This window comes from Denticeps clupeoides, chromosome 7 (assembly GCF_900700375.1).
Source record: "Denticeps clupeoides chromosome 7, fDenClu1.1, whole genome shotgun sequence".
Taxonomy (NCBI): Eukaryota; Metazoa; Chordata; class Actinopteri; order Clupeiformes; family Denticipitidae; genus Denticeps; species Denticeps clupeoides.
This window is the reverse complement of record NC_041713.1, coordinates 16,878,068-16,892,562: the sequence shown is the minus strand read 5'-3', so window position 1 is coordinate 16,892,562 and position 14,495 is coordinate 16,878,068. Positions and strand designations below refer to the sequence as shown.

Below are 14,495 nucleotides of genomic sequence, written 5' to 3'. Positions count from 1 at the left end.
GAGCGCGGCTGAGCCGGTCACAGAGATATGGGGGTAGGCCGTGAATCACATTCTTTGTTTGAGGCCGAATCCTGAGATTTTCATAGTACAGATGAGGTGACTGCGGCACAAAGCTGCTTAGCCTGGTGCACGTGATGTTAAACACATGTTGCACACACACGCAGTCACACTTCACTCTCTATCACACATTTCTCAAAACCCTTGTCTTAACTTTACCCCTTGAACCAAGTCCATCTGAACGTCCATCCTCCCTTTTGGCAAGGTCCTCATAGACTTACAGTGTTGTGTAAAGAATGAGCGAAATGATCTAAAAATGTACTGGCCTGTCACCTCCGTCAGTCGAAGTGAATTTTGCATGATTATTTTATGAAACAGGTCAGTTTCATCACTTTGTTGTAATCTGATGTGCATGCATATAAATAATGATAAATAACATTGACTGCTTGTCTACATTTACATTTACAGCATTTACCAGACGCCCTTATCCAGAGCGACTTACAGTCAGTAGTTACAGGGACAGTGGCTTCAATTGGGAAACAATTCTTCCAGGCAATGTTAAAGCCAGATCAACATTGAGCCAAAATGTCTAGTAGAAGATGATCCTTTCCCTCAATAAATATACGATTGAATGTGTTTTGTTGTCTATCTACTTTTCAAAGTGTAGAGCCAGTGTAGAACTTCAGATATTGTACCATCTAAAAACACACGGCTTCGGAGCTCATGCCATTTCCCCACAATGCACCTGGCGCCCCAAAATTCAACCATCGGTATAGCACTGTTTCTACTTGACTCCATTCTGTTTCCATGAAGCGCAGACCAGCCTCCTGCTCCTCTCCCATCACGCATCCCATCGGCCACCCCTTCCTCCATTCACCATTCACCTGCACACACAAACTTTCGTGTCTCTTCCTCGTGATTCCCTTTGATGATTTATGTGTCCGGACAGGTGCCTGAAGTCCCAGACATGGGCTGTTGAGCCTAGCCAACAATGTTCAAATGCACAGTACAGTGCAAAGAAGCGTTTGAAAAAGCAGCTGAGTCTCTTGTCAGCGGGGCCACCAGGTATGAGGGTGATGTGATATGACTATTTGGCCAGAGTGTGTGTGTGTGTGTGTGTGTGCCAGCATGCAGCTGCACCTCAAGCGTTTCCGTGTGTGTGTGTGACGCGGGTGACTCCAAGCGTGACGACGTGTGCCTGTACCTGCATGCGTGTGCGTGTGTGTGTGCGAGTTCGAGACTGAGAACGCCAGCGGCGGTGAACGATTGTGTGGAGTGTGACTGCAAGTGTCTGCGTGCGACATGGGGCGGCGCAGCGCCTGCTTCTCACAAACTAGTCAGGCCAGTTTTTTGTTCGATTTTCGCCCTGGGCGCAGAGACGGAGCCATTAAACAAGCCTGCCTTTAGAACCCCTCTCCGTGGTTCCTCTGGTTCCCTGTGGTCAGCTGTTCCCGTCCTGCCTCTCAGATACCGGCCATGAGATCAGATATCTGGGAGTTATCAGCTGTTCTCACACACGTCCTGACCCACAGTGTGAATAGCGTGTGGAGGTTTCATTTGCTCTTTTGCTCATATGAACATCTCTGAGATTTCACGTGGCTCAGTGCCCATCACCTCTCTTGGAAGAGTTCAGATTCCGGTCTGTCGGTAATATTTTAAACAGAGTTTATGAAGTGAGATTTCATTGGGTTGTTTTTATTTCATATATGGCAGGTCTAAAAGTCATAATTTCCAGGTCTTACAGCAGCCTCATGAATCTTTAAATATATTCATTAAAAAATAGGTCATACATTATTCAATAATGGTTGAATTTTGAATCAGACTGAGAGAGAGATAAACCTGCAATTAACATATCCGTATTTTGCATACTTCCTGTGTGGGTCTCACCTATGTCACATGTGCAACATTCATACACAGCCAGACAATCCATACATAAATATGGAGATGAACAGCGAAGGAGTGTTACGCCGATTCAGATGACGTTCCATTTACTTCTGCATTTACATTATTTTCATTTTCTGCCTCTTAAAGGCACAGATGAAAGTTATTTTATTGAGAAAAAAAAATTATGACTTAATTTCCCAAACTGGTCTATGTCATAGTTTGGAACATAGAAAGCTTTAGTCTTAAGAATGTGAATTTGTTATTCTTTGATTAATTTGTTAATTTTTAATTGTTTAACAGCCCTAATTAAAAAGTGAACAGCGTAAGGCAGCCATAATCAAAGAACTATGAAACGGCTCAGTTTCTCTCAGTTTTACAAAAGGATAACCTGGCGCAGTGCACAGGCGAAACGAAAGAAGGAATTTTCGAAAAATACTGGAACAGCTGACCCCGGGCCATTTTGCTGAGTTCTCTGTTCCCCGTGGCACCTGGGAAACTCAAAATGGCCCTGGACACCCCCTCTCCCCCCAAAGAAGTGCTTTGGATCTCTTCCCTCCCATGATTTCAGGATAAATCCAGCGGAGCAGGGAGAGACTCGACAGATTGCGCCTTTTTGTCACTCCCGATCTCCCCTGATATGTCATGTTGCAGGCCCTGGCATGCCGGCATTGTTTTGCTGTGGGTCATCGTGCTGGGAATGAACTGTTTTGCAAGGTCTTGGCAGCGACAGGCAGCAAACTGAATATTTACTCCGTCTTCTTATTTTTTTTGGTCTGAGATCACTGCAGAGCTGCTCTGTCAAGATGTCCTGTTGTTCTACTTTAGCGAGCTGCATTTCCGTAAAATGTGTGTTATCATTCTGTGTGTGTGTGTGTGTGTGTGTGTGTGAGTAGTAGAGGTGGGTGGACAGAAACGGGCCGAAAATGAAATGAAATCAGGTAGCCGCGTGACAGGCGTTGACTGACCGGCAGTGCACGCTTCAGGAAGAGGAATGTTTTTTATCTCGCAGCGGAGCGCATAAACAGCCTCAGGCAGAAAGCTGGCAGACGCCGCCGTGTGTTTTACGGTCCGCCGAGGGCGGAACGTGATGAGCGATGACGTTCACTGACCCCACAGGGGGAACCTGCACTGCTACATCAGTCCATCACAAACGCAGACTGACCTGGGGCTTTAGCAGGTATGAGTATAAACTGACATTGAGGGTTCCCGGTGCGTCTGCAAACTTTCATTATGACTGGTGTTGTTCACAAACTGTCACACCACAACCACAATCATATCACAACTCTTACAATGAAGGGACTGTGAACAATATGGTGTGACTTTTAAATGACTTTTGTGCATTTATTGTTTGGTATGGTGGTATCTTGTAAGTCGCTCTGGCTAAAGGTGTCTGATAAATGCCATAGGTGTAAATCTTATGTACGTTTAGGGTTTGTGTGTTTTGTGTGCGTTTTCTAATATAGATCATCATGAAAAGTTACTTCTTTCTGTTTTTTCCCCCCATGTCTGTATTGTCAAAATCACCTGGACTCCAGATGTTCCGCTTGTCAGCACCTCTTTTGAAACATGGGGATGTGTGAATGGAACAGGTTTCTAAGCCACCTGTAGATCAGAACCTCCACTGTCTCTTACAACTCTTAAAAAGAGGATAGGGGGGGGCACAAAACGTTAAAGAGCAGATTACGTGTTTAAACCGCAAACACTGAGGAACATCCGCTCGGCTGAACCATGTCGACCTTACGACCCCCGGCCTGGTGCGCTGGAAAACCTGCCCGGATTCCATCACACAGACGCCCTGGTACGTGCGTGACCTCAACGCTGGAGGCCTTTTAAAGTCAAAATGTCGTTTTTAAAAGCCCCCCATCCCATCACACTCACAAGCCTGCATGTCTGGTCTGGGGGGCTCTAGACACGCTGTAAATCACTCCGGGTGACATTTTCTTTTCCTGCCACTGACGGGAGCCAGTGTGGCTTCTTTCTGTTGGACAGGGGATCTCATTTCAAAGGTAAGGTGGTTTGTTCACGTCTCCCCTCTGCCGTGGGCCTCCAGGATCTGGGCTCGGACAAACTGAACCTTCATACAGCCTACATCGGCTCCACATTACAGCCCCCCCCCCTTTTGTTTGCGATCGAAGTGGTTTGTTGACTGTTTCTGCAACGGAACCATGTGGAAATGTAAACTTGCATAATCCGGGAGAGGACAATGCTGCGACTGTTCTCCGGCCCTCCTCGGAATCTCTCTCTTTCTCGCTCCCTCTCCTCCCGCTGCCGCGTTCTGTCAGCAGCACGCACGGAGCGTGGACTTGTTGAAAGCGGAGCAGGCTCAGCCTGTCGGGTGGGAGCGTGCGCTTATTTGTGCCGCCGCATGCGCGCCCGAGCTGTTTGTTTGCCGAAGGCTTGCTTGGAGCTGTTTGGATCCCGGGGCCTTGGAACCGGCACCGGCTGCCGTGGATTTGGTGGGGGGGAGGGCACCCGTGGGCTACCTGGCTCCTATTGGAAATGTCTAATAGAGAGCAGCTGTGCCGCCAGGCCGAACCTTTGTAGGCTGATGAGCTAAGCGAGACTCATTTAGATGTGACCGATGCACGATTAGTGCTAACAGATGACCTAAATTTGGGAAAAGGGCGGAACAATGATCGCATTTCTAAAGCAACACCCCCCTGGAATGGTTGCCCACGATGGAAAAAGTTATAAGTCGACCAGTTTCCAGGAACTGAGACTGGCATGGCCCACGTGAAACGTTCCTCAGGCTCCCAGAAGGACCGTCTAAACAGAAAAAGAGGGACGGGAGCGCCTCCCTCCCACACCCAGGGTCCCTTCATGGCTGTCAGGCAGCATCAGGTCTCTTAATGGATGACGCTCTTTACGACCCACCTACCCTGGTACTGGAGCATGGCTGACATTTTTGTGTCCAATGAGAAGACTCATTGTTTTTCTTCTAGAATTTAAAATCGGTCCAGTGGCAGAATAATTTAAAGGAAGCAGTAAACTATAATCCTCTCTCATGCACACTTTAAGATTCTCAGACACATGCAGGTCTGTGACGCGAGGTTGATAGATGTTTGTTAAGGATTGTGAGGACTGCGGAGAATTCTGAGCAAGAGGTGGCAGGTGCTGCATTCTCCAGATGTGTATGTGAGGTTTTCTTAGAATTTCTTACTGACTGACTGGGTCGGAGTTCAACCAGTGGTCCTAAACCAACATCTAACCTGTGAAAGGGTCCCGACCAGAACCCAGTGTTCCATGATACAGAAACTATTCCAGCTTTTATTCTGTCTTTTTCCTCTAACACACACACACACTCACACACACGTCCTCAGAGCTCAAACAGGTGTAGCTCTGCAGGTGTTTGTGACTTAACACAGCTTGTTCTGACATGCATCTGATACAGAAAACAGAGGATCTGTGGAATTAAAGGAGAAGTGAGCCAACATGGTGCCTGTCAAAATAAAAAAAAAAGCCATTGCTTGCTCCCTCTCTCTCTCTCTCTCTCTCTCTCACACACACACACACATCTGGCAAGAAAACACACAACTGCCTAAAACAACCCTTCATCAACCTCCATTACAGTCATTTTTTTAATATGAGGAGGGATCATATTTCACTAACTGACATTGGAAAGGTGTCTTACATTGAAAAGTTCCTGGCCATTATTCTCACGCAGTTAAAAACAAGCTACGAAACCCAATTTACAAAGCAGAATAATCTATTGGAACAGCAGGACAATAATCTCACCACCACGATTATTCTGATCGTGCAGCATGACAGAACTTTATCGGTCTTCACCAGTAAAACCCGAGACAGAGGTGAGGAGGGAGGTCTGCTGGCATAAAACAACTTAATCGTAATCAATACTCAAACAGAAAGCAGACATATATTTTAAATGACGCATAACACGATGAATCGCATGAGTTGATAGATGTATCTACTCTCAAATGTTCCCAAGCGTGGCGGAACAAAGAGCACAAGGCCACATTCCATATTCATTCCTTATTCATTCCTTATTCGGAGTAGTCTGAATCTGATGACAGTCATTTTAAATGTCCAGTCCTGATGTTCACATTGAGTGTGTAATTGTTAGTGTAGCAAACACTCTTTAACACTCGAGATTCAGAACAATGAGTGAGCAAAAGATCTTATGTGTTCAGCAGCTTAGGAGAGGAGCGAGCAGCTCTAGAGAGACAGAGAGATTTTTTAAAGAGGTTGATCTGACATGTTCCATCATCAGTGGATTCACAAAAGAAGAACAGTCTGGAACGAGTTTGTGCCGGGATGGCGAAGCCAGATGACATGTCATGCCCATTTCATTTGTTGCCAATTACACTTTTCTTTCCAATGATCGTTGTTAAGCATGTTACATCTTTATTGTTCATGCATTTTGCAGTTTTGGATGATTTGACCCATTGTTCATGGTAGACGGAAATGTCCAAATTCCTACTAATACAGTGTTTAGTGCATGGGTATATGTGGGTTTGACTACACCATTAGTTCATCTTTTCATTTCTATTCTTTCTTTCCATTCTAAATCCCCTGGAACTTTTGAACGGTAGTGTAAATAAAGTCTGGTGGGTTGATTGACTGAGAAGCTCTTATTCCAGCATACACAGCGAGTAAAACACTGGACCAGGCGCCCCGCTGGCCCGCGCATGCGCACTCCAGCCCCCAGCCCCGCGCGGTCACGCTCGGCGCGCCCGCGCATGCGCACTCCAGCCCCCAGCCCCGCGCAGTCACGCTCGGCGCGCCCGCGCATGCGCACTCCAGCCCCCAGCCCCGCGCGGTCACGCTCGGCGCGCCCGCGCATGCGCACTCCAGCCCCCAGCCCCGCGCGGTCACGCTCGGCGCGCCCCCGCGCGCTCCTTCACTCGAGGAACGCGAGCGCGCGCCTGCGGACCGCGATGTGACGGCGCCGCCAAGAAGCGACTCGTTTCACACGGAGAGGCGCGATGGAGCCGGGGCCGCGGCGCGGGACTTAACCCCACTGGCCGGCTTCGTCGGAGCGGGAGCGGAAAAAGGACAACGCGAGAGACCGTAGAACCGGGGCGGAACGGCGGCGGGACAAACATGCCCTCACCGCTGGTGGCGTTCACGCTGTCTGTGTTTATTTCATGCCAGACAGCATCTTCGCAGTACTCCGTCGACCAGTGCAGCTGGAGAGGAAGGTGAGACTTTTCACGCTTTTTCTTTTTCCTCTCCAGGAGAGAGTGAAGATGATGATGATGATGATGAACTTTGCTTCGTGTGTTATACGTGGCTTGTTTTTTTTTTTTTTTTTTTTTTTTTACATTGACTTTAGAATGATCATATAAATATTCAATAAATGTTCGGATTATTACCGCCCGGTTGTGTCCCTGGTTTGCGCATCGCGGTTTTGCTTTTGGTGCATCAGGAGGTGACGAAATAGTTATTTATTTAATGCGGGTTTAGGAAAAACCAATTAATAAAAATTAACTAATAGAAACATGGCAGTGGGAATAGGGGGGAAAAATATTCCCAGATGTTTTTTTTTAATCACAGCTCTAATTATAAAAATACTTTATTAGAAACGCCTTCTGGCGAGCAGTGAAGCTCTGCGTTTTATTGGTTTCATTCCTTCGTTCCTCAGAGTGGAATGTTTCAAACTCGATCATATTCCAGCTGACTTCTGATCAGCAGACGTTCACAGCGTTAAAAAAAAAAAGTCCAGAAACTGTCCCTCTCCCTCTGTCTCTGTTCTGGAGTCCCGGCCCGGCTCGGGAGGTAAATGAAAGTCCCGTTTCCTGCCTGAAGCGTAGGACACGAGCCGTGATGTGTGTGCAGCACCTTCCTTCAGGTGAAGGTCTTCTGGACGCTCTCTCTCCAGGCACTGCGGGAAGACGTGTGTGGAATGTGCGTTTGAAATTGATATTTTAAAGACCTCCTCAGAAGCAGAACCGCCGATCTGTTATTAATTAGACGGGCCCTCCGCCGGGCCCCTCATTACCGAACGCAGCAGACGACGTGTTGAAGCAAAAAAGGGCCTTAATTAGAGGAGCGGTGGTGAGGGAGCCCTGTTATGAAGGCTTTGCTGCACATGTTCTGCTCAGAAGAAGATTTAAGGCCCTCCGCCACATGCTCCCAACTTTTTTTTTTTTTTTTTTTTTTCCGGTTTTTGAACTCCACTTGTCCCTGGAAGGAGAACCCGGCCGCGGGTGGCAATTAAAGGCAGATGCCCCTGAACGTGCCCGCGGAGCCCCCTCTTTGTCCGGCTGAGCGGGCGGGGGCCAGAGAGTCCCTTACAGTTCCTTTTCTGAGGTGCTGAAAGGCCGGGGAGGTTCCGTGCGTGACCTGAATTTGCACTTCCATTCTCCTGGCCGGCTACTGTTTCTGCCGTGCCGCGTCCCTACGCTCATTGACTTCTGTTTCAGATATCTCACCCGAGGCAGGATGCCCAGTGGTGCCTTTTTTGCCAAAGCGGTGAATGAAGCACACAGTATAAAGAGAGAGAGTGTGTGTGTGTGTGTGTGTCTGAACCATGTGGTCAGTCAACAAGGCGACTTGTTGCTTGTCGGACTTCGACACTTTGAGTATAATGGTGGGGTTTTTTTTCCGCCCTGGAGTTCAGGCCCACACTGCCCTCCACAATGACTTTTTAAGCCTGACGCCTCCTTTGAAGCGCCCGCCTTCTCTTTGTAGGCGGATGAAATGGGACCGGCAGGATTTAGAAACTGCTGCCATGTTGTGAATTTCATCATTTTGGAAAATTTTGCACCTTGTAAAAATGTTTCCCAGTGGCCATCTGCACATTATTAAAAAAGAATGTTACAAAACGGCTTTCTGTGTGTTGCGTAATATACATCCTGGAAGTGGACGGAAGCGATGAGATCTTTGTAGGCGGCAGATCTGATCGCTCACCTCTCTCCCTCTCTCCGTCCCGGCAGTGGACTCACCCATGAGGGACACACCAGGGACGTGGAGCAGGTGTACCTGCGCTGCTCCCAGGGCTCCCTCGAGTGGCTTTATCCGACGGGGGCCATCATCGTCAACCTGCGTCCCAACACCGCGTCCCGGGCCTCCTCGCGTCTCTCAGTCTGCATCAAGCCCTACCAGGAGTCCAGCGGGAGCAACATCTACCTGGACAAGGCGGGAAAGCTGCGGCTGCTGCTGCCGGAGAAGGACCAGGCCCTGGGAAAGGTGCACTGCTTCGGCATCCAGGAGGGGTCCATCTTCATCGAGGCCGTCCTCCAGCTGGACATCAGCAGGAAGATCACCAGCTTCCAGTACGAGCTCATCAGCGACCTACCTGGAGCAAACCCCCTGTCTGGTAGGTTCTCGGTCTCCTATAAACAAGTGTAATGTGATGACTGGACGGGTCTGTCCGTTGTATTAACATCGCCGTATGGTAACAATTCGGAATACACTCACACGCAAACATTCAATAAACAGTCAAAACATTTACCATTACTTATCCTTTATCTGACGCCTTTACTTACAGTCAGGGACAGTCCCCCCCCCCCGGAGACACTCAGGGTTAAGTGTCTTGCTCAGGGACACAATGGTAGTAGGTGGGGTTTGAACCTAATATACGCATTCGTCCAAACCTCCTCCAGACGGAGGTGTAGCTGGGCGCCGTGTCAGATGCGGCCAGCAGCGCCGTTCGCGCATGCAGCTGGTGGACCGTTTCGGTCCACTTTACCATCGAAATGGAACGAAGTTCAGCGTGCCGCGGATCGCGGCCTTAACCGCAACACGTTGACCAGCGTATGAGCGAGCACTTTGAAATGGACAGAGGGGCGAAGGACCCAGCAAGCTGTTGCTCACTTTAATTCAATTTCCCAACCATCTGTTGTGATAAGGTCTTACTCCATTTTGAGATTCCGCAGTAATATCTGTGACAACAAAGACTTTCCTGTGGCTCTGGAGCCGGACCCGCATACTTGCCAAGCCTCTACCAAACGCCGTGTCCTTATTTTCACTTGAAACCGATACAGCATTCCGCTCAGCCTGACGTCTGGGAGGCTGTTTTCGCTCTAAAGGAGAGATTATATGTTACTTTCATGCGGAGGCGCTTTAGGAGGCCGCTTTCACCGAGATATTTTCTGTTTGCAGTGGCCCGGTCAAACACATTGCCTCACTTGAAAAACACGTTTTATTTTCATGCTGCGCACCTGCCAGAACGTCTCATGGCCTCGAGGGGAGCCAGCATGCAGCAGCTTTACCTCCCCAAAGTCCAAACAAAGCACCATGTTGCTCTGTAGACCTTGTCTGGCACCAAGAGCTGCTGCACCAAACATTCTTCCAAAAAAAAAAAAAAAAAAAACTAGATAAAGGTCTAATCTGGCTCAAGTAAAGGCTATACTAAAACAGGACAGGAGTGTGGATAAAAACGTAACTTTTCCCATGTTGCAAGGACATAATGTCCTCTGAGGCCACAGAGTTATACAGTGAGCTGCTAACAGTGGTCAATTACAAGGGGTGTCATAAGATCTTCGAGCCATTTCATCACATTGCACATGGACCATCAAGCATTTCGATCTAGTTGGCCTTCCTTACATCCCACCGGACCCTGACGCAGATCGACCGTGTGTGTGTGGTCTCTGGAGACGCGAGCGGTGCGATTTCCCTCTTATTTTTCCTCCGACCTGCTGCGCTGCAATCGGGTTGCTCGGCATCAATGAGGCGTGTCTCTGCGGCCAGATGTGGGGAGGATGTTCTTCATCCTCCTCCCTCTCCCCGCTCCTCGCCGCTCGTCCCTGCTGTTTCCATGCAGTGGCAGAACGGTTTTATTCCGTTAACCGGGGAAGAATATGCGTCCAGATGCTGCAGGGACGTCTGTGAAGTGGTTCTGACCCGAGCCGCTGTGCATTAATGTGGGCCGGGGAGGGCTGCTGAGTCAGATGCCGGCCCATTCCTGTGGTCCCGTTTCATGTCTGACATGTGAGCCGCACTGGACAAGAAACATCTTTTTTGCATCTGCAAGCTTTATTTATTTATTTATTTCGTCCCCTTTTTGCTTAATGCTCGACGTGCGGAGCGTTGATGGGATCTTCAAAACCGCCACCTCAAGCGCGCACTGCTGTCCAGCTGTTGAGGAGCCTCCTGCTCTGTGAACTCTGACCTCGATCGTACGGCTGGGCTGAGTGTGTCGCAACATGTGGTGACCCAAGGCCTGCTCTCCTCACCCCGCACACGCTGCCGCAGTCAGCAGACGCTCTAAAAATAAGCCGCCCGAGTCTCGCCTTTGGTCAGGGTCACTTACACAGACGAGGCCGAATGAATCTGATTCGTGGGCTTTCTTACCCCTGACCTCTGACCCGAAGTCAATCAAACAGGAAATTTTCTGTGGGGGGTGGGGCGGCATTGAGAATTGAGAGCTTGCGGTAAATCTTGTGGTGTTTTCTGTAAAAGCAAAGCCTTTGGTCCGTCCGAGGGCGTGGCCCACCTGAACCAACAGAAGGACTCAACGTCTGGCCATTTATGGCGTAGCACTCCCCCCCGTCTGACCTTTGCTGACTGTGCGCTACGACCCTCCACACCTGGCCCTGCGGCTGACGCCGCCGTAAAAGGGAAAAAAACCCCCCCGAAACATCCGAGCACAGCAGCTGAATCAACCAATCAGTGAAGTGGCTGGATGAATTCCGGCGAGTGAAGGGCCGCTAGTCGTGTCCAGGGGGGCGCGGTCAGCTTTGATCAGAAAGCGCGTCTTGACTGACCCTGTCAAGAACTGTGGGGGGCGGCGGCACGCGCCGGGAACATATATTTCAACTCGACTCCTTAAATTACTACTGCGCCCCTCGACCTGTGCTGTACTTACTGTGCTGTATTTAGTCACAAATATCGTGGTTGAAAGGAAGACAAAGTATGAAACAAGCAGTGGGCGTCGTCCTCTGTCTGAGGGCACCCGCCGCCGTTTGGTCTGGCGGTGAAGACGGCGTCCGTCACACTGCTCCAGTATCAAGGCAGCTCACACCACTGGTCCCCAGGCGGCTCTCAGCTGTTTCTCATTTGGTTTAAAAGAAAGATAAAGTGTGTGTGTGTGTGTGTGTGTATATCGGGGGGCTCCGACTCTGAAAGGTGTCCCCTGGGAGCTGCCTGGCGGCCCGCAGCAGGTCCTTAATGAATGGCCGCTCACCGCAGGCCGCCGCCGCCGGGTTCAGCTGGAGAGTGACGGGTCGTGACGGCTAAAGCCCGGTGCCTCTGCCGGGTAAATAAATAACCAGCTGCAGGAGAAATTCATTACTGCTGCCGACTTCCTGAGTGTGTGTGTGTGTGTGTGTGTGTGTGTGTGTGTGTGTGTGTGTGTGTGTGTTTGAACAGCACGTGCCAGGAAGGAAAAGTAATTCTGTTGGTCAAGATTTTCATCATTTTTGCCTCAAGGCACCACTTACTGTATATGGGACCTGCCTGTTTTAGACCCTTGGGGGTCTTCCCCCCCCCCGTCTAATTAGACCTCCGCCTCTGCTCTCTCTCTCTCTCCGCAGCGTCCTGCCAGCCCTGCAGTGACTCAGACGTGCTCCTCGCCGTGTGCACCAGCGATTTCGGTAAGACCGGCGCGCCGCAGCTCTCCAGTAATTACTAAAGGAAAGATGTTATTTCCAACGTGCAATTTAGCCAAACGCCAAACGATTTCCACGCGAATCAGTAATGAGAGGGAACGTGGGGACGAGTAAGTGTTGACATCTGCTGTGTCCTATCAACAGTGGCCCGGGGCAGGATCGTGGGGGTGTCGGAGGAGGACGAGCACTCGTCCGTTACCGTGATGCTGAGCCGCCTGCACAGGCAGAAGAGCCAGGTCTTCGTGTTTGGAGGTGGCCGCGTCAAACGTTGGTCAGGGAAGGTGAAGGTGCCGCACCAGTGCGGGGTCAAGCCCGGCGAGGGAGAGCTACTCTTCACCGGCACCGTGCGCTTCGGAGAGCCGTGGCTGGGCTGCACCCCGCGGTACGTGGACTTTCTGAGGGTGTACCGGGAGGCACAGAGGGACGGGACGAACCCGTGCAACATGGACACGGACTGAGACGCCGCCCCCAACTCCGAGGCTGGAGCGACCTCAGAGGGACAGGAGCCTGAGGAGGCAGGAAGTGCTGCACGCGGCTGTCCGGGAGAGACGGAACGAACTGCATCGCAGGCTTCTCAGATGCTGGTTCAACGTTTCAGAGCGGCGGAGGATGCACTTATGGGTCACCTGTCTTGAGACCTGTCATTTAACCGCCAATTTTCAGATAGCACGAGTGCTATTTGCCAAGTGTTAATGTAGCAGAGTGTAAATACATAAATGGATAAATGTGAAAGAACATTCAGTTCCAGATGCTTTGTAAAAAGCTTGATGTACAGTCCTGCAGTTGTTTCTTTTGATAGAAATGTACAAAGATGATATCTGCCTCTTTAAATGTTTATTTTATTTCAAAGTGTTTCAAAGTGCAATTTGAGTCTGTGTTATGTCCTCAGGCTGTCAAATTGCTAAGGTGGCCTTTCAGAGATTAAAGATTTCTCTCTTAAAAAAAAAACTTATTCTTAATGTCCCCTTGACCTGTGCAATTCTTTTTATTGAATTGTGAAATGGGTTTGACTAAAACAAAATTTAGTTTGTATGTTTTACTAGATACCTGTATTATATTTACTATATTAATTAGAATTGCATTACAAAAAAAAAAGACTAAAATGTCATCGGTTTCCGTTGACTAAAACTAGGCTAAAATGAAAAAATTACTACTAATATTAATGAGTAATTCTGGCTCAAATAAGAACAATATGTTCTGACTGTAGTAGACTAAAATGAACATGGACGTGACTAAGACTAATAACTAAAATGACTGCTTCACGCAAAAACTTGACTAAAACTAAGTTAAGACAGGCCGCCAAAAACAATTATATGGGAAAGACACTTTTATATTATAAATACAATTATATTTATTTATTGGGATTAGAAGCTGTCTTGCCATGTAAAGAAATCCTACAGTGCAACATTAAAGGTCTGCTTGGCGTATTTGACATTTAGGTGCCTCTCCTGTAAAAGGGATTACAGACCGTCACAGAGAGGCTGTTATTAAGGATTAAGCTGCTTTGAAAGGAATGACGTGCGCCTCAACTGATTTTTTGAGATGCAAGGACCGGTTGCTCGTGCAGCCGAGTACAGCTTGCAGATCCGGAACCAACGTGCATGATTTTCATCACTACAGTTCCTGCAAAATACATTCGTTCTGTGATTCCAACCAGAACAGCGTTCAGCTGATCTTGTCAAGCTTATCAGCACTTATCAAAGTTCTTAAAAATATATATATATTTTAAATTTCACATTTTTACACCAAAATGCAGTATCCACTCCCCATGGTCATTTTCATCCTATCATCCCAAAGGCTTGTTTGTTAAGTCTTTAGTGAAAACCTGAAAGGAGATAAACAAATAAAACCAACGGGAATTTCGTTTTACAAACATATATTTAATAAAAAATATATATGATTTATGAAAATATGCTTCAAACTTTTAGAGTTGTCGACATAGTACAAGCGTCTCAGTGAAATATGTGATTATTCCATTCTTGGGATTATCACTTGTTGGAAGTGGACTTTAGCAGATTCTTCTCTGTGGGATTCCGTGGGCCTCAGGGAGGCGATCCGTCAAGGTCAGGCTGAAAGGGCCTTTTGTTTGGGCGCAGCCTGGTA

General features: G+C 48.6%; 1 protein-coding gene across 1 annotated transcript; it reads left to right on the top strand.

Annotated features, from left to right (window-relative positions):
* The first annotated feature begins 6,722 nt into the window (after positions 1-6,722).
* On the top strand, positions 6,723-13,340 carry metrnla (meteorin like, glial cell differentiation regulator a). Its single transcript, XM_028986400.1, has 4 exons — positions 6,723-7,040; positions 8,778-9,160; positions 12,318-12,377; positions 12,537-13,340. Exons 1-4 carry the CDS (start codon positions 6,943-6,945, stop codon positions 12,848-12,850), a joined length of 855 nt encoding a protein of 284 aa, XP_028842233.1. The 5' UTR covers positions 6,723-6,942; the 3' UTR covers positions 12,851-13,340.
* Positions 13,341-14,495: the final 1,155 nt, after the last annotated feature.